The sequence below is a fragment of the Dermacentor variabilis genome, chromosome 7 (genome assembly GCF_050947875.1).
Source record: "Dermacentor variabilis isolate Ectoservices chromosome 7, ASM5094787v1, whole genome shotgun sequence".
Lineage (NCBI taxonomy): Eukaryota > Metazoa > Arthropoda > Arachnida > Ixodida > Ixodidae > Dermacentor > Dermacentor variabilis.
The window spans coordinates 118,141,668-118,167,439 of NC_134574.1; the positions used below are offsets into that span (position 1 = coordinate 118,141,668).

The 25,772-nt window shown below is 45.3% G+C and overlaps 1 protein-coding gene across 1 annotated transcript in view; it reads right to left on the minus strand.

Moving 5' to 3' along the window:
* Positions 1 to 1,396: 1,396 nt before the first annotated feature.
* LOC142587834 (monocarboxylate transporter 3-like) overlaps positions 1,397 to 25,772 on the minus strand; it is a 45,403-nt gene continuing 21,027 nt past the window's right edge. The window contains exons 2-5 of the mRNA XM_075699126.1: positions 16,347 to 16,596; positions 15,644 to 15,787; positions 8,143 to 9,120; positions 1,397 to 1,552 (exon numbers count right to left, since the gene is read on the minus strand). Coding sequence (XP_075555241.1) covers positions 1,425 to 1,552; positions 8,143 to 9,120; positions 15,644 to 15,787; positions 16,347 to 16,569 — 1,473 coding nt within the window. The 5' untranslated portion in view covers positions 16,570 to 16,596 and the 3' untranslated portion in view covers positions 1,397 to 1,424. The remainder of the gene's footprint in view (positions 1,553 to 8,142; positions 9,121 to 15,643; positions 15,788 to 16,346; positions 16,597 to 25,772) is intronic.

Consider the following 25,772-nt stretch of genomic DNA (forward strand, 5'->3'; position numbering starts at 1 on the left):
ATCTAATAATATGAACATGTTTTGTGGCGTATATTGTATCGGCGCTACATAGGTTCGACCTTTCTAAACGTGTTCCTAGACGCTCATATCAGTGCTGTCTTCAGTGTCTTCCCTCTTTATTTGAAATAGGGAACAGCACGAAACATGAGGACGCAGAAGAGGCCCACAACAAGCACACATTGCGCTGACTAACAATGGACTCTATTGAGACGAAGGATGCATATGTATGTACGCTAGAGCTCCAAGCTACTGCTACGTTGATGGTCCCGAACGCCTCCTTCTCCCAAGGACACCAACATTAAACCCGATGAAACAGGAAAATCAGCCATGTCCGCATGCCACACACCCGTGCCACTGAAATGCAACAGCATTATTAGTAGCAGCACTGCCCCCCCCCCCCCATATATATAGGCTGTCGTTAGGACCCGCTCGCTTTGCAAAAAAATTAAATCCCTTGTGAAGACACGTACCGTGAAATCGGGTCTAGATCGGTCACCAAGTCGATCTTTTTTTCTTCCTAAGTGTCCGGCAGAAGCCGTAATTGGGCAACACTATCTCCGGATTCGGCCCGGTTTACTATAAGGCCTGATTACCACACTCCTCAAGCCATCGTCACGTGGGCGACGCCCGCAATAAAACGTTCACTGACCGTATTCTTCTAAAAACGGAACGCTGATGCACTTGTCCCCACTACGACCGCGCTGGCTGGTTTGGTTCCATAATTTTATATAGCGCAAGAGAGACGAAAGATGCAGAAATGAACACCACAATCGCGAGCATTCGCTCGGCTAGGCGAATGAAAACAGGCGAAGGTCGGCTTGGCGAATTAACAATGGTGGCGCTTTTCCAGTGACTTTCTTTGATTTCCGTCCCTCTTGAACTGTGACTTCTAACGTCATGGTCATCCTTCTCTCCAGGAGAAAACAGCTAGGAAATGCTGTTGCCTGACGGATGCTTCTGGCGTTACTTTGACGGGACGGGAAGGTTGACGAGACGACTGTTGGAATCGGGTCTCACACTTTTTCCAGTGTATGTCAGCTTCTTGTCACGCCACCTCTGGCACTCGCCCACTTTACTCTCGCGTGCCCGATGTCCAGGATCAACACATCTTACAGGATGGCGATCACGTGACGAAGCGCGTATGTAGGCCAATGGTGCTGCGCTTACAGTGGCGATGCCAACGCTTCTGTAGCCGGCTGCTACAGTTGACTCTGACTTACCTGTCAGTCAGATACAACGATGATTGTGGGTTATATTGGTGTCATTCTGTAAAGGAGAAAGCACCGAGTCACGTTTTAAATTTGATATCATGCCAATGGAAACCCAAAATTATTAACTCCGAGTAAACATCGCAGAATTTAGTTGTCTGATAAAAACTGAAAAAAAAGCAATGTCCTCTCGTATAAATACAAGTTTTTATTTTCCTATATAAGCCGTTTTCTCCGTCTCAGCACATAAAGCTTCGCCATCCACATGAGCGCAACGACAGCGTTTAGTATAGCCATGAAATGAAGAAGGCCATCGTAGGATCCCAGGTGGTCCCTCCAGTAACCTGAAAAATTAGGATATAAATAAAATGAAGAGCCTTTGCCAAGGTATCGTGTCTGCTAGCGTGTAATTTTAAATCGTGTAAAAGAGTTCGATTCGAGGCTACTAACAATGTGTTCGAAACCCAAATGTGACCGTTGTATAAGCAGAAATGAAGAGTCTGTATAAGCCATTTCATCCCAAATATACTTCCAAATTAGAAAATGTGGTGAAATTTCCCCGAGAATTTAGCTGCCTGACATGCGTTCGCGTTTTGTTGCTATGAAAGATAACGGCGCGTGCACGGTAAGCATGATACCAAAAAAATGAAAATAAGTAAATCAATAAATCAATAAATACAAGTAAGAAACGAAACCAAAAGAAAACAAACAAATACATTTACTATCCTCTTACGTGGCTTGTTCGATGAAGTGCACAAGTACTGTGGGGCATAGTGTCGAAGCTGATATCGCTAATATGAGCTGTATGGTCGCGCAGTGTCGCAAGAGTGGCGCGACCTTAAGTCGCTCCGATAGAGCGGTCAGCGTTCTGCTGCCAAATTGAGTGCTGTTTGCCTTTCTCGCTACGTGACGCATCTGTCAGTGTGGTCTCTGAAACATAACGCTGCACTAGAAAACTCCGCGTTAGGGCTTTTTCTTTTTGTTGTGCAGGGAAACTTCGATTTCATAAGGCTTCAGAATAGTGACCTTGTGGGTTTTACAGAACCAGGGAAAAAAATTGAAAGATTTGTGACCAAGAATTAAGCAGTAAAATCGGAGGATAGGGATAGTCATAGGTAATAAATATTGCTGAACAAGAAATAAACACTACAGAGTTATCAGCAGTTTTAATACTTAGGAAACGTCGAAGAATCTATTGCCGAGATTTACCTACGATAGTCACATTTCTCTGATTCGATAGAGTTATTTCAAAACTCTGGGACATACTGCTTTAATATTATTACCATGAAACTACAATATGACTGTTGCAATACAGTTCACTTGACGAGTTTTAAAGAAGAAATTATACTTGCATGGACAGTTATTAATGAGACCAGGAGAGCTTAGCAAGAGGCTAGTATAAAAAATGTGGGACAAGGGCATGAAAAAAGCCAACGTGACAAACGATACAAGAAATATTGCAATGCGGAAAATTGTGATGGTACATGGAATGGCTGATGACTTTCGAGTAACTAGATAATTCAGAAATCGCTAACAAAATAGCAATTGATCCAAATGAACCTATCAACCAGTTAGGCATTAGATACTGATTACCTTGCTTTTGGCAATGTAAGAAATTATGAACAATGGCAGTTTGGCATAGTTATCCAAACAGATCGCTTCCATAAAATCACGGTACAGGTTGTTTCAACGTTCGTAAATAGGTAAGTTTTATTTTCTAAATCAAGCACATTGGAAGTTTGTTTAAATACCTAATATTTTTATATGTGACATTCCATGTGAGGTATATGCCCCCTTCCACCAGTGCAGGGTTGCAAACCGGACGTGCGTCTTGTTAAACTTCCCGCCCTTCCTGTCTTCTATTTCTTTCTCTCTCTCTCTCTCTCTCTCGTAGCAGTAACGAAAGTATTCTGTAGTCGAGCAGAACGCTAAGTCTATGTGGCCATGTTTGAGAAAAAGTCCACATTACTACAGCTGTCACAACTATTCCCAGGAAACGCAGAAAAGAATAGAATAAGCAAATAACTAGCATTTGTTCCTACGCGTCCTTTCATTCTAGTTTCTTGTGTACTAGTGTTTTAGAACATTGTAAGGCAAGCAAGTACACAATCACAAATCAAACAGAAAGATTCCACATTAACTCGCAAAGGTTCTTTGCAAGTATTATTTACAGAACTCATGCACTTATACAAGCGGCTATAGAACTTTCCATAGACAACTTATCAGGGAACACAATTTACCAACACAAGCAAGATTGCTATGCCCTCTCACGGCTTCAAGAAGAGTCGCTGGCACACCTGGCAAATGAAAACTACCGGAGACTGCCGCAAAACAATTAGCGATGCGTAGTTTTGGCTTCCGCATCAAAGACGCCATAATGATTTATAAAGAAGTTTCTCGTCTGCACTCTACTTAACCGTTCAGAGTAAAACGAAGGTATTCTAGGTTTATTGCTTACAGGACAGCAGAACTGTTAGTGATAATGCCAACCTCCAGATTCATGTCGTGTCAGTGCTGTGCACCACGTTACGGATTGAGAGCACGAACTTGGCGCTGAAGGCGATGGCAGTTAAGAACTCGACTTCTCCTACTGTGCGTTGCACAATTCCTGGAAATAGGTTTGTGCGTTTCATTACTCCTTTGAGCCACATATGTCGTGGAGTTGTCTTTTAACTCTGACGTGAGATGGGGTTCCCAGGTGGACCTGTACCCTGGCGGCACATCTGCAATGCCGCGTGACGGAGAGGCTACGGCAATGGCCAGTGAAGCGGTGGCCACTTTAGACAGTTTTTGTTTAGCGTACGCCACTATAGCGTACGCTAAGCAGCGCACGTTTTTTTACAGTTTTAGTTGGCCTGCGAGATCTTCGCATCTCAGAGGCCATAGGCTGTCGTTGGGGCTATCTCCATACTGTAGCGATAGGTGACGCTGACATCTCGAAAGTTTCTTTCGCTAGGCTTCAACTCGTCCAAACGAAAAGCGATCTCGCAAAAGGCCACAACGGTACCCATAATACTCTGTCGTCGAAGTGGCCTGAAACTAAGCGAAAGCCGTTTACACAGCCATTCGCTACGAAAGAAGTGCATTTTAGAAAAGCAACGCAAAATTCGATAAGAAGCGGGCAGCTGGGACCGCCGCCATGTTTCACGCAAACTTCGCAAACTTCGCAAAGACGCTAACGCTAAATCTGAGAAATAGCGTGCGTTCGCTGTACGCTATGGTTCGCTTAGCGTTCTGCGCGTGCGCAGTGACGACCAGCTATATTCTAGCGTACGCAATGGTATAGCGTACGCTAAAGTAAAACTGCCTATTTACTGCAGGCCCTCGCCCTTAGCTCCGCCAGCGCCCCGTCAAATATAGGCTAACAACCCCTACCGCACGGATAAATAATTCTTAGGGACTCTTAAGCGTCATGAATTAACTTTACCTGAACACGCAACCTCTACGCTAACCCTGTGTGTAACTCCACTACGCTTGCAAACTTTTCTTTTCTGGGGGTTCCTAGCCAATATCTCATTGGGGCAACACAATCTTTTATGTAGAAGCACTCATGGCCAATGCTCAAGATTACATTATTCTGCTCTGCCTGGCAGTTTAGTGGTCAATTGCGACTCCGAATAATGAGAAATACGCGCGCAGTGCGTCGGTTCATGGGCCAGCAATCCACATCGTTTCCTACATAAGCACCGTATTCGGTCACGGTGATGGTGTATATTTTTTTTTTATTTTCGAAAGACCCAGGGATGACGCAGAAAAAGCACAGGGGGAGCGGGTCGAGGCAACGCTTGAGGCTGGCCAAATGTAACATTCTAGAACGCCTGAATAATTTGAGCACGCGTGAATCATTTGCGATGGAATTTTACTACGAACTTTGACTGCCATGACGTCACTGCAAAGGGCAAAACTTATTGAAATTGCTCCCCCCCCCCCCCGCACTCAGTGCTTATGTAATACGCGTTCTGCGGATCTTTACGAGGAAGGTTGAGCCTGGGAGCTCCTATCCAAACACATCGGGCTGGAGAAATCATTTTTCTCGGCGACCACTGCACGAATCCTCATCAAGTTTTTTGTTCTTAAAAACCGGAAATTAGTGCGTTTGGTTAGCCACAGATGTTCAAAAAAGCTCATTGCAAATTACTAACATGCAAATTACATGGTATCAAGCTTACATGTCTAACTAAGCAATCAGATATAAATCCTCGAAACTCCACCTAATAATACATCCTAATCGGAGAAAGTAATGCATGACACACCCTTCCGAAATAGACTGATAATTTGTCTGTAGCTCTTTCGAAAAGCTTTGGTAAACTTAATAATTTAACAACAACAGAAAGTATGTATTCCAAATTTCTTCTGCTTAAATGATCAGCAAACTCATTTTGTGGGACTGCGATATCTGTTTCTGGTGTGCACGTATTGATTTATAACGACGTGCTTTGAATATTTTGAATGCTACCCCTTCTCAAAAATTTCCGAAATACTGGCTCGCGGAATACCACACACAGTAGGAATGGAACAGCAGGTGAATTCGAAAGAGGCTGAAAGCAGGAGTGAAGCCAACAAACAGTGACACCAAGGACAATATAGGGGAAGTTACTTTTGCTTAATAAATGAATTAAACAAAGGATGAAATATTGCAAATGAAAGTGGATGAAAAAAGAACTTGTTGCAGATGGGGAATGATCCCACAACACTCGCATTTCGCGTACCATACTGTACTATTTGAGCTACGGTAGCGTCGTTTCCGCATCCACTTTCACTTCCATTATATTCATCGTTTGTTTCTTTTATTGTTCAAGCACAAGTAATTCATTTTCAGGTATAGGTTATTCCCACAACGCTTTCCTTGGCTTTACTGTGTGTTGGCTTTACGTGGTCATGATTACCAAATATCGATTACCTCGCATTTCCTTCTTCTCTTTCGTTCAACGCAAATGTCTCCATTCTGGCAGCCTTGGTGTGCCATAAGATAATTAGTTAAACACTTAATTAGTGAATTTTTGTTCATTATTCGAATATGCAGTTCGGTTGTTTTTGCAGTGAGTGTCCAGCTCCACGATTAGACGAGTGCATGTACTAGAATGGTACAAGTATGTACTGCGTGTACCACAGGCAATTTTTACATACTCTTGAAAGTGCGCGCTGAAACACTGTATATATATATATATATATATATATATATGAATGAAAAGAAAGGACATGTACAGGCCCGATTAACGTGAGTGTGGCCATATGAATCCAACAAACCACGGCGCCAAGGAGAGCATAGGGGAAATTATTTGTAGTTCTTTTTTCAACTAAACAACTGCTAAATAAATCGAAATTAAAGTTGATGAAGGAACAACCATCCACTTTCTGAAGAATTTAACACTGTCGACAAGAGCTAGCCAGCGCCTGCTTGGTATATATATATATATATATATATATATATATATATATATATATATATATATATATATATATATATATATATATATATATATACTACACTCAACTCAAGCACGCAAGAGCACTGCGCAAATTTTCATTGGAAATGATGTACATATTGTCAGACAAAGATCATTCCAGTCCCTTACTATCCAAGGAAATGCGGAATCGCGCAAAGTGGCACTTTGAAATTAATAATTATATATATTCAGACTATGGCCTCTTCTTTTAGGGATGTATGGTGGCGGTCAACTACTTTTCTATCGAATCCTGTCTGAGAATTTTATATTTTGTGAAAGACGCTCAGCCATTTTCTGCGGTATCTGAAGTCCTGCCATTTCTATTCATGCTTTACGCTTGGTGGCAGTGGTGTGAATTGTTTCAGTAACATTTCCTATTACAAATCCAACATATATTCTTGACCGCGCTAAGCGTCTCAGCTAACTCACTAAAACACACGCATATTCGGGGGTACCGAGCGACATGTATGAGTTACAGCTGTTTGAGCTTTGCGGTCAGTCGACAAAAGTTCTGGTGCAGGAACCCTAAACTTGACTCTTTATATTTATAACATCTCTGGGCATGCACACACCAGTGCCTCATACATTTGCTATGTATGAAGGAGGATAGAATAGCTGCATCGTGTTGCACATGTAATGAAAATGCGACACGATGTCGTTACTGACAACAACAGCTATAGTTTTGGAGACTAGAAAGAGAATTTCACGAGGGCACCGCCTTCTAACGACAGTCACTCTCTTGTCTTTCTGAAACTGTAGCACTGAATTTCAGAATATGTGATTTGACTGAATGACGACGGAAATACGTGGCATTCTTTTTTCAGGTGTAAACCACGTATATTTCTAGTCAGCTGTCGCAGTGTATGCTCTTTCTTTCGGACGCAAATAGTTGCTATCTGATATTAGCTCCGCTTCAAGAATATTGAAGTACTATCTTGCGACAGGGGCTAGTGGAAGCGCTCGCTTTTTTGGTACGTGGGCCTCCACGGGCTAATAAAGAAAGCATCGGTTTGTTGCTATCGGGATCCTTGTTTTAAATCGACCATCGGGCACTTGTGATTCGTTGAGGTTTTTGAATTAACGAGACGGACGCTGATTAGTCAAACATATGGGAAGTACACGAAGCAACCTGCGCATTGAAACCGTGTTTACACCAGAAGCTTCCGCCATTTTTATGCACGGAGAATAGGCTACAGAACGCTTTCTTTCAGGGGCGTCTGAGATTCGAAGCCATTCAAGCAGAAGCCGTGCAGGCATCTTAATGCCACGTTCGCGGTAGACAAAGCGTGGCTTGGGGAAGAAGTGATCTTGTATGTTGTCGCGCTCTGTCGGGTCGCCTCCTTCCATTTTGTTTGGGAAGAACACTCGAAATAAGGCTTTTGTTTTCATTAAATTATCTTGATCTTGCTTCACGTCTGAAAAAATATGTGACAGGTTCTTTCGTGCAACTGGCATTAAGGATTTGAGTTCGGCAAGACTTCACTTACCAACAAGAAATGGTCTTGTGAGCAGAACGACGCCACTCCAGAAGGACACGCCACCAAGCAAGAGGGGCATTCGGTCCATCCCAAAGTCTTTAACGAGAAGAGGTGCGAGCAGAGTGATCCTCAATCCATTACTGACGCCAAATAGCGCAGAGGAAGCCAGCATTAGCGGGAAATGCTCTAACCACACAAAGAGTTCTAGCGCCAAGAATTGGAGAATGTATCCGATCAGCATAATACTCTCTAATGATAAAAAACCACAGTCGATTATCAGGCCACTTAAGGGCCTCGCCACAATGTCTGTCACTGCGAAGGCGTTCAGGAGAAAGACGCCGCTGGATGGAGGGATCCCTCGGTCCATGGCAATGTCCACAGAAAGCAAAACAAATGTCGACATTCCTAGACCGATGACAGCGAAGGATATCGCACTGACGGCGAACGGCACGCTGGCGAACTGTCTCACAATAAGAGTGAAACTTGGGTAGGCTGTGCGGTCCTTGCCCACTGATTTCTTACTTGACGAGAGTAATGGGACGGTCTTGAGGTCGAAGTCGTCGTTCTGACGGAGTGGTACTTCTGCTAACTTTGTTTCGTGCGCCGTGCCGTTCGGCATTTCGGCGTCGTCGGGACAGCACCCATTCCGCTTGTCACATGCAGGCAGGAGACTATTGTTCGGAATGTTCTCCTTCTCCACGATAAGATTATGCACCGTTTTGTTGAGGGAACGCTTTTTCGGTCTTGTCCACTCGGGACTTTGGACGGCAAGAACCGGAGGAAATGAGTTGAGAACCATGCCACCGAGTAAAAGAAAGGTGCCGGGAACGCCGTAAGTTACTCGAAGTAGCTCAGCCAAGGGTGGCAAGTACGCGCTGCTGACACACATGGCCGTGTAAATTACGCTGCACGCTGTTGCACGGCGTTTCTCGAAGTGCTGGGACACGATGACAGTAACGGCAACGTGAACGCCACACACCGCCATTCCTAAAGAAAAGAAAAAGCATACAAGATAGGTGGATTAGATTACATGCCTTGATGCCATAGGGAAGCAGTAATATTTCGTTCACAGCCCGTTCAGTCACTCCGCGCTACGCATGCCTCCCACATACGAGTTTGTCAAGTTAAACATACTTACGGCTCGCCTAGCTATTGTAACGCCTTGAAATGAGTTCACACTTAAAAGCATGACATTTCCAGCATAACGTCTTAAAAATAAAATAAAATAAGGAAATAAAAGCAAGTAAAAAAGTGTAATTTTTTATTTCTTCCTATAGCGTTGCACGCAATACGGTTAATTATTTACCTCTGTAGATGTAGATAGGTACATGGCGCCATGAGGTAGATGTCTCGCATCATACAAAGTGACGTTCACCATAATAATGTAAAAGCGGCAGCAACAGTATGAACAAAACTTAGCGCTGCTTAAAGGAGTATAAGGTAGTTGAGCTTAGAGTGTGGTAGTCTACACTTTTCTTGCATGTCGTTCCACTCCACAAGATTCAGTCATCTTTTATGCTTTTGTGCGGTTGCTTGTTATGATCAACTTCTTTGCCAATGTTCATGCATTTCTTTGATTTCATCGTACGTTACTTATCTGCGTTATTTTTGTGATGCAGACCTAATACGTTTGATTTGTATGGATTAAGATGCTTTAATAATGCGTTCGTGGGCAATTGTTCGGAGCGGGTTCTCTTGGCATGTTGATAGAAAAACCTGCTCTTCTGTTGCATATAGGCCCACCTACTTGAACCAGAAGTATGGCTCACAATATATGTAAATAAACGAAAAACACCCTTGACAAGTAAGATATAAATACAAGGTGCCAAATAAGGGATGGTAGGAGGAAAACGAGAAGGTGCAGAAGTCAGTATACATATTGTACTTTGTAAATAGCGAAACATTGAAACTAAACCCTTCCTTCAGTGGATAACATCTCAAGTTACATCTATATTTGAGCTGTGCCATCTGCCTTTTCATAAAACTGCCGTCACCGCTCCTTGTATTTCGTTCCTTTCTCTTCATTTACGCAGAGAATCTAGTCATATATGCGTTTATAAATTGGACATTGTTTAGACCACTTGCTCAGTGCACTCAGTGCGCTAAAACTTTAAGTAGGCTACTAATTCCGTCCCTGGCTAATTGTCATATTTTTTGTAAATATCTCAGAATCACTTGTACAGTATTTTCGTATGGACATCAAAACAATTTGGCCCATGCTTTTATTATCTTTTTACGTAAAACAGGTAGCATTAAAATTGAGATTGCTTCAGACTTTCTGTTGCTTGAAAGTTAGTGAAGCAAATAAAAAAAAACACCCTAGGAGGCGCAGGAAAACGAACATCTAGGGACACTGTTGTACGATCTAATAGGACATTCTAAACGAAACGATGACGTTTAAAAGCAGCTGCGAAACGTTATTGCATAAAAAATACTGACATATTTTCCATGCATTGGCGCGTGAGAGATTGCCTCGGAAAAAAAAAAGCCAGAAACATATATAGTCAGCGCGCGTGTGCAAGACGCAGACGGGCTTTAGGCTTGCGATGGGCCCTCTACTTCTCAAATAGCATGCTTTCTCCAACTTACCCCAACATATTTGTGCCAATAAACACGGCGCCACTCCCTGCAGTGACCGCTGCCGCATTGGACCAAATCTGAATTGATATCCATGTGCTAATATTTGCCCTTATGTGCATCGCACGTTAACGAGAAAGATTGAACGATAAGTTGCCGCTATTTCCTAGGTCGGTTGTTGATTCGAGAGCTCTAGCCATAAACTTGGAAATTTTTGGCCGAACTTCAATTTCCGTGGTAATGAGTTAGTCAGTTTCCGTGGTAAGTCAGTTAGTCGACACAAGTAAGCGCAATAATAATTTGCTGGTGGCGTTAGTCTACTTGTCAGATTTAATAAAACGGAAGAACTCGTGTCGTAAACCAATTCTTTATTGTCGTTTATTTTATTTTTGTACCAGCTTTTTCGCTAATCCTCAGCGGTGCCACAAGCATCAGACGCAGATTGAGCGAACCTCTGCTCTAAAGTCCGCAACTTCTACATTACCCTTACTCATTACGCCTGCGAAGTCCCGTTTTTGAGGACCACATCCTGACCGTCCAGCGCCTTCGCGATCGGGCCGGCAGACTAGATCTGCCAGTCCCGTCGTGGGATTAGCCGGGTGCGCGTTTTATCGCGTTTTGCTGGAGCAAATAAAAGTTTATTCACTCCCTCAATCTACATTACCCAAAGCTGGCATACGAAAGTTTTTTGGAGCGCCAAACATTTGACGACTGTGTCCCCACTTCTTTTAACATGAATAGCAATGTTTGACTCTTTCGTCCTCCTTTTCAGGGGTCGGTGGCAGTCGGTGGTCCGTGGTTGACGACCGATGGTCGGACTAGCGACAGAAAGGAGGCGAGGAATGGGCGTGTGCTCTCGCGCGACCGTGGTACGGGGAGGTCCGGGACAGAATCCGGTGGAAAGAGGGCAAGGGAGACTGTCGCGCGTGGGATTTCTTTCTTTCGTTCGTTTGTTGGAGATAGTTTGGTTAGATTGACAGTCATCTTCCATGGTTTTGGTACGTCTCTTACTGGTACTACCAAATTTTTCCTCTTTATTACACAGCCAGAATTGCAAACAATATAATGAGCTGAGTGATATGCTTATTCGAGGTCGCTGATATCCATTTATTAGGAACATTGGTATGGTGCAGTAGAGACACTCGTAATAGTGAGATAATATTAAGAGAGGAATTAGATGCTGCCGCATAACTGGAAAATGAGAAGACTAACTCGAAAGGGGAAAAAGAATGATGCGAAAGAGGGAAAATGGGCGAGAGAGACTGAGGGAGGTAGAAAGAAATGAAAGGCGAAAGGCAGGGAACTTAACTAACCAATTGCTCGGTTGGCTAACCTGCCCTTTGGGAAGGAGAGTGGGAGAAGCGTGTATAAGAAACTAAGGTAAGAAAAATGGGAAAGCGGCGAGTAAGCAATGAAGAATCAAGTGGAAAGGATTGCTTAGAACATGTGCGATTACTGCACAGATGAAATGTGGCCTAAAATGACCAAACATTACAAAACTGCTTCCGGCACTGGGCAGCTCAATTCCGCAGAGAGCTCTAGAAGTGCGAAAAGGGAGCATTGACGTGACGTTGCGCTATAGAATACAACACGCATAAGTGGTGCCTCCTGCATTCGAAACACAGAGTCAGGATGGTGGTGAGCTAATTTTCACGTGTTTTCCTTGATTGGTGTAAGGAGTGACAAGCGTAAACGAAGAAAGAAGACGAGGAAGAGGGAGTGAAGCGAGCGCGTGGAGCCGCCATCTTGGAGAAGAGGCGCGCGCCAGGCTCGGCGTCCCCGCAACTACCGCTGACCCAGACCTACCTGCCAGGACACGTCATCGTTTACGCCGCTGAATGTAGACGCGCGGAGGCTGGCCGCAGCCAGTCACCGCGGAGCCTAGGGAACTAAGCTGCGCCGGCGCGCACCGGGAGTGCCAGCCGGCACGAACCCCGCTCTGCCGGAGCGCGACAGCTCCTCAACGACTGTGACTTCGTCACGCCGGCCGGGGCATCGGTGACGCCGGGCACCAGCGATGACGGAAGACGACCGGATTGCAACGGCGGACCACAGACCGGGGGATGCCGATACCCGCCCCGATCAGAACCGGTACTGTAAGCGCCCCTACTATAGCGTATAGACGATCGCCGCAAGGAGGTTGGTGAATTCGGTAGTGCGAGCATAAAGCATAGCACGACAGAGGTATACAATACAAACCTGCCGAGCTAAGTTAGAAAATAAGATTGCCTGTGTTGTTGCGAGCAAAAGTCACATTGATGGTGAGAGGACGCAAATGTAACAGAAGGAGTCCAGCGACAAGGCAAGCGCTGACACGATGGTTCCGAGGTCGGAAGACCCGGAAACCTGGATGCCAGCTGTAGTGGCAATGCTGCTGGGATGAAAAGTGTCTGTACTCAGAGACACTGGGTCCAACGTTATTGTAGTAATGCAATTCATAGTGCCGGAAAGAGATATCACCGGTACAGAAACGCCAGTTCGATTGCCGGATGCTACGGTACGGCAAATGCCTATCGCTCGTGTATTGGTTTTCACGCCTTATTACTGCGGCTGCATTGAAGCCCGGTGCGTCAAATAACCGCTTTACCCTGCCATTCTTGGGCATGTGCCAGGATTCAGAGGAGTGGATGATCCAGACACCCTCTGGAGTTTTCCCAATATCCAAACTACGAGTAGGACGGAGGATAAATCCACTTAAGCCTGTGGCAGAGACAACGAAAGAATTTCGGATCCCAATACAGGAGAAGCTACCATATTGTCAGTGGATAAAAGCACAAGGAACCAGGATAGGAAAGATGTCCATATAAAGAATACTTCAGGCGCCGCCATGCATATAACCGCGACGGAAATGAAAAAGAAAAACAAGAAGCGGACAGTACTCTGCGACGTTATTTTGAAATTTTAGGGAAATCGGTTCAGAGTAGGAAGAGCCGGGTCATACATAAGTTTGAGAAGGTTGAAGATTTATTGTACCAGGTAGTCAGAACCCATGATGAAAGAGAAACACGACAGTTAGTAGTGCCAGTGAGTTTTACGAAGAGCAGTCCTCGAGCTGGCGCACGACACTATAATGGCTGGCCATCAAGCAGTAAGAAAGACGACCAGCCGAGTATCAGAAGAATTATTTTGGCCGTGCATGCAAAATGACATTAAATGGTTTGTGCGAACGTGCGACATATTCCAGAGATCCACACCAAAATGGTTGATATCAAAGGTGCCTCTAGGGACTACGCCTATTATTGAGCAACCGTGTCAAAAGGGCATCGGAATGGTCATCACCGAGTTGGTTGCTGAAAGTTCATACCAAGCAGACATCCCAACAACAGAAATTATCCGTCAGAATGCGAAGACGACAAGCATGATGTCTAAACTGAGCGTATGTGAGAAACGACAGCCTCAAGAATTGAAGAGCAATGGACGTGTCATCGCTGTGTCCGACAACTTTGACAAGCCCTCGGCATGCAGGGCTAGGTCCCGCGCCAACTCTTGGTGCCATCCAAATAATTCTGCCCGAGGTCATGTCTCGATGAGGCGCCGGCGTAGAGAGCCAGGACCAGTGCACAGTTTCCTGTCTGGCTGTATCCATGCCAGACAAGAACCGGTAGGCAGGAGTCCATGGATCACATGAGTGAGCGTGCCACGAAGGACATCACTGACTTTGCTGAATATGTCCGTTTTAGTTAATACCACGGAAGAAGTATGCAATCATACTTGGGAACAGCTTGCTGCGCATGCATATGATGTTTAAAGCTTCTGAGGAGTCTTCCTCAAGCACTCGCGGAATACAACAATGCCTTGTTAATGGTGCAGTCGTTGACACTGACGTAGTGTTAAGACTTGGCAAAAATTTACGCGATGTGCGCGTGAGTGCAGTGAAGTGCGGTGGAGTGATGTGTGAATGAAGAAGCGGTGAAGTTATATGTGGTGTAGTGCAGTGAAGTGCGGCGAAATGCAACGATGGGTGAACGAAGAAACGGCGAAGTGCAGTTATATGTGCTGTAGGGAAGCGAAATGCAGTGTCCGTGTAAACCCAAAAGCTAACGAAGAGTGACAAGTTTTCGTGGAGCGAAAACTCGGAAAATGGGGGGCGGGGCATTGTCAGGAGTGACAAGCGTAAACGAAGAAAGAAGACGAGGAAGAGAGAGTGAAGTGAGCGCGTGGAGCCGCCATTTTGGAGAAGGGGCGCGCGCAAAGAAGGACGTGGTGGCTGCGCCGAAGTGTTCCAGGAGAAGACGGCCGCAGATCGCCTCTCTGGGTCCTGCCCCAATTCCTAGGCTACGCTTTGACGTCCCGCCCGAGTACCAGGCTCGACGAGCAGATGACCGACGTCCCCGGAACTATACCACTGGCCCGGACCTACCTGCTAGGACACGTCAGCGTTTGCGCCGCTGAACGTAGACGCGTGGAGGCTAGCTGCAGCCAGTCACCGTCTCGTATAGGGAACTAAGCTGGGCCCAGGAGCACCAGCCGGCACGAGCCCCGCTCTGCCGGAGCTCGACAGCTCCTCAGTGACTGGGCCTTCGTCACGTCGGCAGGGGCATCGGTGACGCCGCACACCAGCGACGACGGAAGACGACCGGATTGCAACGACGGACCACAGACCGGGGGACGCCGAAACCCGCCCCGATCACAATCGGTAGTGTAAGCGCCCCTACTATAGCGTATAGACGGTCGCCGCACAGACGTTGGTTAACGCGGTTGTGTGAGCCTAAAGCATAGCAAGGGAGGACACAGTCTGTGTGCAATAAGTGGTGAACCTGACCGTGTGTTGCTTTTGTTAAAAATCCATATTGAATGAATGTTGTGTGTGCGCTGTACCTTGCGTTCATGTGTTCCTTCTGCCTGTTGAAGCAAGAGTACCAGGCGTTGAGGTATGCGTGACAATTGGGTAGTTGTCTTTAACGTATCACAAGAAAAGTAAGGGTTTGCTCACCGTGCATAATTCCAAACAGGATATTTAGAGCAAATAGGCTGTCAGCGAAGAAACAAGCGCAGACTGAAGCGCCTGCCGCCAGGCTCGACACGAGCAACACGACTTGACAGGAGCATCGGCCGCAGAGATACCCCATGACCGGACCTACGAGAAATAGCGTTCAATGACGTTACACGCATAATAAATTTTCGCTATGGCTATGCTCAGCAAATCAATTTCGGCCAATGGTCCCGCAAATGTCCCCACTTCCTCTGCATTAGGCACAGTACTGTCGACTGCCTCTCTTCAGAAATGGCTAAATGTGCCAGGGTAGCCGGCAAATGGGCGCCACGGACTCTAGGAAGTCTGAACTTTTACGTTTTCATCATAGCTGGCGAACGCAACTTCTCTCAATTTACAGTACTCGCGAAAACAAACACGACAGCGGGACCCGTGCTACAGTCTCAACAGTCAGATCTGCGGTTAACCAAACATCCGCTCAACTGCGACCAGATGCAGAAATCCTGATTTAAAAACGCTGTCACGCACGTGGTACACCACAGTGTGGTAACTTGCTTCCACGGGTGCCTACGGGCGGTTCGACAATCGCATTTCATTCCGGGAGTGGGGTACTGTGTGAGCTGAAATAATGCGAAAGCGCAACACTTTGTCCAACAACCTATTACTTTGTGATATGCGTGAATGAGAGATGGCTTCCACGTACCTGCCAAGAAAGCCAGACTATTGGTCAGCACAAGTGGCCACGACGCTTCCTGCCTGCTCACATCGTATGTCTGAACGATGCCATAAAACAGCACACCCACCGATTGCTGCGCAGTCAACACCATGGTCAAGGATATACTCAGAAATGCCGCCGTCACCCAGCTACGTCTCGAGTCCAGCCCGAACGATGGGTCGCTCTTCAAGGAGTCCAAAGTCAGCGCCATGGGTTCACTAGTTGCTGCACACCGTAGCTGCGATGTCAGGTATTGGTAAGATGAATGAGTGTTACAAATTGATGCTGCTTTACAAACGGCGTTTGATTGCATTTCTGGTGACAGATACCCCATGTGTTCTAGCCGTAAAAGTATTTTACGCGTTTAGTTTTTAATATTCGAATTCAGCAGTTTGTTTTCACCGAATTATTCCTCATCGGTCTGTTAAGGCCCGTTCCTATGTTCATCTACGACGCTTGCTGGTAGCATTTCAACATGCAGGAGTTTGAATATTCTCGATAATGTGCTTTGTTATTTGTTATTTTTCTGTGCTTTCAGCATAGATGTATCTCCTGTTTGATATTTTTTTCTTCTTTGTATCATATGTAAGCAGTCCTGCCATCTTTTTCAAATTCTAGCAGGTTAACTTAATAAATGAACAAATTAAACGTCCAAGAGAGTACCGATTGGTGCAAGTAACCAATAATTGTGGTATATCGATCATCGGTGCCTGTGAATCTTCCATTTCAATGGTTCAAACAAACATCATTCATTAATCTGGAGTGTAATTATAAGCAGTACACACCCTGAGAGCCAGTGAGTTATCCTCATTCATAAACTGAACCGGTGCACTAGAACAAGGACTGAAAAAAAGCAATTGCGCAAGCAGAAACTCATCGGCATCTGATATTACTGTCTTCAGCAGCTGCTTCTAATAAAGCCACCTTAATTTTAACAATAAATTTAAGACGTCCATGCAGTTCCTAACGCGTAATACTGCAGACTCTGAACGATATTAGCCAGGTGGTTTTTAATCAGAAGAGTTTGAGGTGAATGCCTGAATGAACTTTTTTCGGAGATATATTAGCCTGTTTTTAACTGGAACAGTATTAGCACGTTCATGACTCTTCTCGATAGAAAGAAATGAGCGCTGGTGTTCTTTGAGTAAGCATGAAATGTTCACTCTACGCTTGCCTACGGTGCGTATTTTGTAATGTTTGTTCCTTTTAACGGCTCCACTTTAGCTAGTATAGATAAAGAGTAAATCCTAACGTTTGCACGGTTTAGAAAACCAGAGCGCTTGCTTATTTGTACTAATAAGGCAATAATTTTAGATAAGGTCACATAATTGCAACTGTTGGTGGGAGTGGATCAACACTTTATCTTTCCTTTATTTTCGTGCTTGTGCACTGATGAGTGTTCATTAGCTGATTATGCAGGGACCTGTTCAGCACCTTTGCTGTACTACGTACCATGTTAGGAACGTTGTTATAAAACAAAATTGAACTTGGTAGAGGAAATACATTACATATATTATGTTCTCGACGCCTATGTTGTTTCCTATAAAATAGTAAATATAAATACAATATAATATAATTTTAATATAAGTACGAATATAATATATAAATATAAATAGTATATATTTAGGCAGAAGTATTCCAATGAGCAACATATTTAACAGGGCTTATTAGTGCATACTTAGTAAAAACTTAGGGACACCACCTGGAACACGGAAGAAGAAAGAGGACACGCCGTGCGCTGTAGTGAGTAATCATGAGATCCACTCACATATTTTTAGAGGTTTAGCAGTATATGTTGTTGTGTACAGAATGGCCGAAACTAAGATACCGAAACAGCCCCCAGTAGCAGTGGTCACAATAAAGACCGTCGTATCTGCACTGGATGGCGCGGAATATATATTACACGTTTCAGGAATGTCACTACAGTGATTATATAGAAGTAAAAAGAGATGGAATCCAGAAATAGGGAATGGGATTATCATTGTCTGCGGCCACATAGTAAATGTGATGATCTATGCTGCAAAACCAAAACTTAATTGAGGGGAAAATTAACACGAACCTATGTTCGCATAATAGCAAAGCTAAATATGCGTGAAAATCGGCAGTCTGTTCCACTTGGCGAAGCTATACGTTCGGTTTTGTTCTTATGACGTCGTAACAAGTAAAGCGCTTGTGAAGATGGCCCGAAGAACGAGGGTTCTTGATGAGGCTTCCTTCTTTTTCCGGATGTTTTCAAGCACTTTAAACATGTTATGAGGTTTCGAACTCTCGGCGCTGATCGGGAATGATCCTTAAATGGGATATACACTGATGAAGGCTATTAAGAAGCACATTAAACTAAAGCACCTTAATGGAACAGTGTTCGTAAAGAAATATGCAAAAAGATGAGGACTGATATATATGCTGCTGAGCACATGATGTACAGGGCAAGAGTATGGTATGGTATGAACTTTGTTCAGGTACTGAAGGACAACCTTTTGGTTGACACAGGCCGCTCCCATGTCGGGACAGTAATATTTAATCTTACCGCCGAATTGGTAGTCTTCAGGACGGCCTGTACTTGATCTGAACGAACTCTACTCTGAAGGACTCATCGCCATCGGCCTCTTGTCGCAGCCTGTGAAAGACGCAGTACACTGTCAAAGCATATGATCTAGAGTAATGATGCCATTACACTTGTCGCAATTGATTGGTTAATAATGTTTGGACTTGGGTAAGTTCTTGTCTGCAACCTCAGTTACTACTTGAGCCTTATTAGATTAACGTGTGGCACTCAGAATGCCCTTCCTTTAAGGTAGTAATGCTTTGTTATTTCATTATATGTAAGTAATTGGTCCCTGTTCTCCTCCTGTATATTTTATGGTCCTGGTCGCGTACATCACGGATAGTAAGTCTTCGTGCAGCTGCGTTAGCCATCTCGTTCAAATTCTTCCGAGATGGATCGACACACCCCATGTGAGCAGGAAACCAGCGAATTTCGATCGCTGGGCTGTCCATCTCACCGATCAGCTGGGCAGCTCTTTTGGTGACAAAGCCTTTGGTAAACTGTGCAATCGCCATCTGAGAGTCACTGTAAGTTCACGTCCACTTATTCCTTAAAGCCAATGGTATAGCTAATTGTACCGCGACTGTCGTGTCTTGTGCCATGATCGTAAGAGCATCCCGAATCAGACCATCTGCATCTACTGCTACTGCCGTAAGGGCTTTCTTTCCTCTGACCCACGCAGCGTCTACAAAAGCAGCTTGTTCTCTGTCGTGTTCTATTTCCTGCGAGAGAACTATGCCCGTCGCCTTTATTCTTTCGAGGTTGTGCAATGAGTGCATATTTTTAGGGAAAGGAGTCGTCTTGATTACCTCACTTATGCTATCTTTTAGTTCTACCGTGTTTTCACCTGAAACATTGAATTCGGATGGGTACCACCTGACCTCTTCAAGTTTTGATCTTCCTGACCTTGTTTCAGAGAGTCTCTCTCTGTGGGCAATTTGCTGAGCTTCAATTATCTCTGCTGTTTTGTTTAGGAGCCCCAGTTTCATTAATTTATCATCCGGCGTGGTAAGCGGTAATACCACTGTTCTTTTGACAAGCCTTTTGTTTAATCTGTTGACCTTGTTTAGCTCTGCCTGTGTTCATCTATGCATCCCTGTTACATATGAGAAGTGACACAAGGCGAAAGCGTGGACGAGTCTCATGACGTTCTCCTCTCCCAACCCTCTGTGTCTGTTAGTGATTCTCCTTAGCAATCTTATACCAATCCAGTCTTGCTTGGGATGTGTTGTATTGTTCTTCCGTTTGCCCCGTTTGCCTCCAGGAATAACCCTAAGACACTAATGAATTCTGCTTTCTTAATAGGTTTGCCTGCCTTCGTGGTTGGGAATACCCCCACTGCTGAGACGGCTGAAGAAGTGGGCATCGCCCTGGCCACTCTAGATCGCACCTGTCACACCGTCATGTGTGACTCTTGCTCAGCCGTCACTAACTTCAGCAAAGGCCGTATTTCTCTCCAAGCTCTCCGCATCCTCTGCCAGGCACCACGCTCTAAAGACAGCATGATCTTCCTCACATAGCTCCCGGCCCATGCGGGCCCTGTCCACCCACACCTCCCCAATCTCAACGAGGTCACCCACTCCATTGCGCGAGGCCTAGGCAACTGCGCCAAAGTCAATGGAGACGAGTTGGACACCAGGGTCAATCGGACCGTTTATAATGATATCACTAAGGCCTGTTACTTCAGTCGCCGAACCTTCCCCCCCACTTCACCCCAAGTAGTGCCAGGCGCAGGCTAGCACCTTGCGTCTGCTAAAAACAAACGCGTACCCTTCATCCGCCTGCCTCCACCTTATATTGCTTGACGTTTGCACTACCGCCAACTGCCCGTGCTGTGGCGGTCACCCGGGGACGCTTCCACATATGCTGTGGGAGTGTCCAGTACATTAACACCATGACCCTCTCGTCGAGATGGCATGAGGCTCTGCGCAGCTACGCCCGCGATGACGAAACCTGGGCGACCCAGCACGCCCTTGAGGCGGCGGCGAGGCAAGCCCTTGACGTCCCCTTATGGCAGGCGTAGGCCCGGCCTTCATAAAGTGCTGGTTTTATAATAAAAGTTTACCCCCAACCCTCCTTTCGGGGTTACTAATGACCTGGGTTTTTCCTCGGGAGCATATTCCCTCGGTGACAAGGTGACAAGACCAACCCTTGTGGCGTCCCTCTGTCACCGAAATCCATCTACTTTGATTTAACATCCCCGTATCTAAGGTGAGCCGAGCGATTACCAAGAAAGGTTTTAACCACTTCATAGCGTTTTCTGTCCAATCCCAGTTCGGAAATGACTTCAGGTGTTGTTCAATGCTTAATTCTGTCAAAAGGTTTTTCGACATCCAACCCCAGGATAGCTCGAGTGTTCTTTGGTTTGACTAAGATCAGTTGATGTTTGATTAACAACATGGCATCTTCTGTGGACATGCCTGGTCTGAAACTAATCAGACAATACGGTAGGATGTCTGCCCTCGACATATTCCGTTAACCTGCTCAATATGACATGCTTCATTGTCTTCCCTAGAGCTGATGTTAACGAAATTGGCCTGAGGTTATCCAAGTTGTGTTGTTTTCCCGGCTTTGGCATTAAGATAGTACTGGCAGTCCTCCATTCTTCTGGATATACCCCATCTTTCCATAATTCTTGAATGTATGTGGTCAGATATTGACTCTTCCTCCAAATTCTTAAGCAAACTGTTAGAGATGCCATCGGGCCCGCTGCTGACCTACTATTCAAATCATGCAGTTCATTGAGTACTCCATTTTCCGCGAATTCCTGATCCATTTAGTTGCACTCTACCCCTAAGTAATCGCCATTACTTACTTCCTGATTCTTTTTCCTGAGAGGGAAGTGTTTAGCTGCAAATCGCTCAATTATGCGTTCTGCTCTTGCAGTCTGACTTTGCTGGTGTATCGGCTTCGCCACTGCCGTACGTCTATTCGATTTAGTGCCTTTTTCGTTGAGCAAGTGCCTCAGCAAACTCCTATTGCCTCCACGTTTTGTCCTTCCATCTACAGATTTACACGCCTTATTCAGTTTTTCTTTCTGTAAATATCGTGCTTACTCCTCGATATCTCTCTTGAGCTGAGCAATTTGTTTCCTTTGTCTTCTGTTTAAGCGTATTGATTTCCATCTTTGTAAAATCGATTGCTTGGTTTCGATCAAATGCGCCAATTTGCTGTCAATTTGAGCGACCACTTCCACTGTCTCTATAGCATTCGTTGCTGCATGCAAGTCGTCCCTAAGGTGAGCTACCCACTCTAGTAGTCTGATGTGCACCTTTCTGTCTCTGTTCTGTCTTTCCTTAATTCTCTGAATTAATTCCAGTCTATGTAAGTGAAATGCCTTAGCTCCACCCGTGACGTTTCCACCATTATGTGTAGTATTTAATAGTCGCTCCCTAGATCCGCGCCAGAGTTGATCTAGTCTTCCCTGGGTAAGTTATTAATAAAGGATAAGTCCGGGGTAGTATCGCTACACGTGAAAGTGCCACACTTAGTAGGATAGACGGGGTCCGTGACAACAGCGAGGCCTAAATCCGTGGCGAGATTCCAGATTCCTTGCCCTTTCTTACTCCTTTAGCGCTAACCCCGAGATTGGTGGGGGGCATTGAATTCCCCTCCTATAATGAGGGGCGAATTTGGGGCTACCCCCGAAGGCCCTATTAAAATACATCTGAAGCTCTGTTTCATCTTTCTGGGATGGCTAATAAGTTGAGGCAGAACAAAGTTTGCGCTTTACCTCTGTGCCTTTTAGGACCATTTCTATGCATATGTATACAATTTTATGCGCACATAATTTTAAATCATGCTATATGTAGGGAATTTTCTTGACAGTTGGGGTGGCAATTCGTCTGCCCGTTTCCTTCCGTTAGCAGATCGAGTTAACGCTGGACAGTCCGATCTCTTCCACTAGAGCTTCCTGCAGCATTATTATTTTGGGCCTATTTTCAACGATCCTTACTATCCGTGCTAGTAACGCTCTTTTTTCGCGGAAATCATCTGCTGTTACACTGCCACACACTAAGTCTCTTTCTGCTATCCAATATTATTGTCGTTATCCCCTCCCTTGCTACCCCATGTGACTGTTCTGTTGACTGTACCAGCCACCGCTCCAGGGATGGTTCTCGGGCTTTCAACTTCCGAGGGCATATATTCCTTAACGTCTCCTTGGGCCTCTAGCTTTTTCAGCCTTTTCTTGGCTATTAACTTCCACTTCCATGAAATGTTGATCATTCCTATTCAGAGATAGTTTGAATATATGTCCAATAGAGACGAAGGCGCTGATAATTTTGTTTGCTCTCACCAGGCCCCGTGCACAGTTTTATTCTATCTGTTGAATTATGCTATAAGCATATTAAGGAATGGCGCTGCGCCCTACGCGGTGCCTAATTATGAATTTTCGATGTTGGTTCAGGAGGAGGATGTTGACTGGAGGCGGATTTAGCTTTGCAAGACCTGTAAGTAATAGCTGCACCTGAGCGCCTCTTTTAAGGAAATTTCGTCACTATTAAGAAATCCAGTGCACGAGGGATAAAGAAGAGTAAGGTCACAGCAAGGCGATACATTACGCAAGCATGCAGCACGTTAGCCATCCCACGCACGATCCTAATATCCCTAATACCTAATATCCCTAATACTCCACTCTGAATTGCGTCCGCCAAATGCCATTAATTAGAGAATAAGTTCACATCACTAAAAAACTTGTGAAGGAGTCAGGACACCACCCTCATGAGTGTCCAGTGTGCATGCAAAAAGAGCATGGCGCTGAGCCCTGCGCCATGCTTTATTATGACTTTTCGATATTCGTTCGGGAGGTGGATGTTGACTGGAGGCGGATTTAGCTTTGCAAGACCTGTAGGTAATGGTTGCACCTGAGCGCTTCTCTAAGGAAAGTTCATCGCCATTAAGAAATGCAGTGAAAGACTGAGAAAGAAGACGAAGGGCACATCGAGGTGATACATTATACAAGGGCACAGCACTTTAGCCATGCCACGCACGATGCCCCCCTCTTCTCCCTAATGCTCCACTCTGAATTGGGTCTGCTTAATCCCATCAATCACAGAGTAACTTAAATCACTGAAAACTTGTGGAGGAGTCCGGACACCACCCTCATGAATGTCCAGTGCCCATGCAAAAAACACAGTTTTGTTCACACTATAGTGTGGAGTGGCTACTCACTGGAGCGCTTCAACGAGAGATTTGAGTTCGCAATCGAGTCGAAGACACCATAATGAACAGTGATCAACATCACCATGATTCTTCTAAGTCAAACAGCACCGCAACGAGTTGAGTTCAATATTGTATAGCCATGCCGAAGCAAACGCTGACCCTGTACGGAAGAGATACAACAGCGAAGAAATTCTATGTGCTGATTACCTTTGCGAAACAAGGCTGGTGAGCTGCAGAGAATAAATGATGAAAATAACTAGAAGTAGCTTGTTTTAGACGAAGTCGAGGGTCTCTAGGAGAGTGTTTTATTGACCCGAATTCTACGGCATCGCGAGTAATTCTACCATTCACCTCACTGTCCCTTACACCTGCGTGCGGCCGACGTCATTGAAATTTGCTAATAAATTGGATACACTGCAGTTCGGCGACAAGGCTCACAAACTCTGTGAGTGACTTCTGGAAAGCAAACATTTGGTGTGACAACTACAGAGTGTGGATGCAGAACGACTGCACTGCAACCGAATGCGCGAGACAAGACCGTAGCTTTTTAACGCTGCTTCAACGGGTATGTTCTCGCATAGTGTCACCGGGACGATACTGTCAAGCCCAGGAGCCCATGACACACACAGGGACGGAATAACAAATGCTGCTGCACTTGCTTCGTGCTCCATATCGAACCATCTGTGTATACATTAAAGTGCGCATCATACGCTCTGTTCAAGAGTTCAAGCAGAAGAAATTAGGCTTCAAGAACGGGTGTAGTCAACTTGCTGCTCTAGTCGGTCCTTCAATGTTATAACTATGACTGATGTATTCGTAACCACTGAAACTATGCAGTCGAGGCAGGCAGTGCTTAACGCAAATGGAATTTTTCCTGAACGTTTGTGAGGATAGGGGATGTACTTGCAGCATCCATGAATCAAGCAGGAGGCTAGACGATGACCGACATGTAAGGAAGCGTCTCATGTTAGAGGTTCACATGCACTGATGAACTCACTGGAGGAGAGTGCCTAATTTTTTGGGAATAAATTCAGAAGACAGGGTAGCAATAGGCTGCCAGTTTGCATCACACATACTAATACATCCGCGCTATACGATATTTTTCTTTAGGGCGCACAGTTCTTAGCATACTGCATCATTTAAAACTTTGTCTCATAGCATACTTACAATTTTATTTCGAAAACCTGTTGAAATACTTTTATATTATGGCACTATATTACAGCGACGCTGTCTATGATGGAGTGCGGCGACGGGCTCCACATCTGCTCCGCACTGAAGCTATTCGGCTAAATGATTTTGGCATCCAGATTCTACAAATCATCATGTGTCTGAAGTCAGCCAGATCACGTCTGCACCGAACTTGAGGATGAAGCGCTATATTTTGCATTTTACGGTCACATCAAATTTCCAACCGGGGCCGCCCCGCTAAACCGACTGCACTAATGGCAAGGCCTAGCAGAGGCTGCGGCTGCCGTACCGCTGCAGATGGTGAAGGCGCAGCTCATTGCCGACGCCGACAAACCCCACCAATCATCCACCGGGGCTCGGAGGACGAGGACATGGAAACCCACGAATCGGAAGGACTTCGTCCTGCCGCTGAGGAAAACGAACAAGGCAGTGAGCCTTGGATCAACGTTACAAGTTGTGCCCATTGTCGTCGGCTGCAGACGCGATCGACCACGCACCATCAATTCCGTACGCCGCCG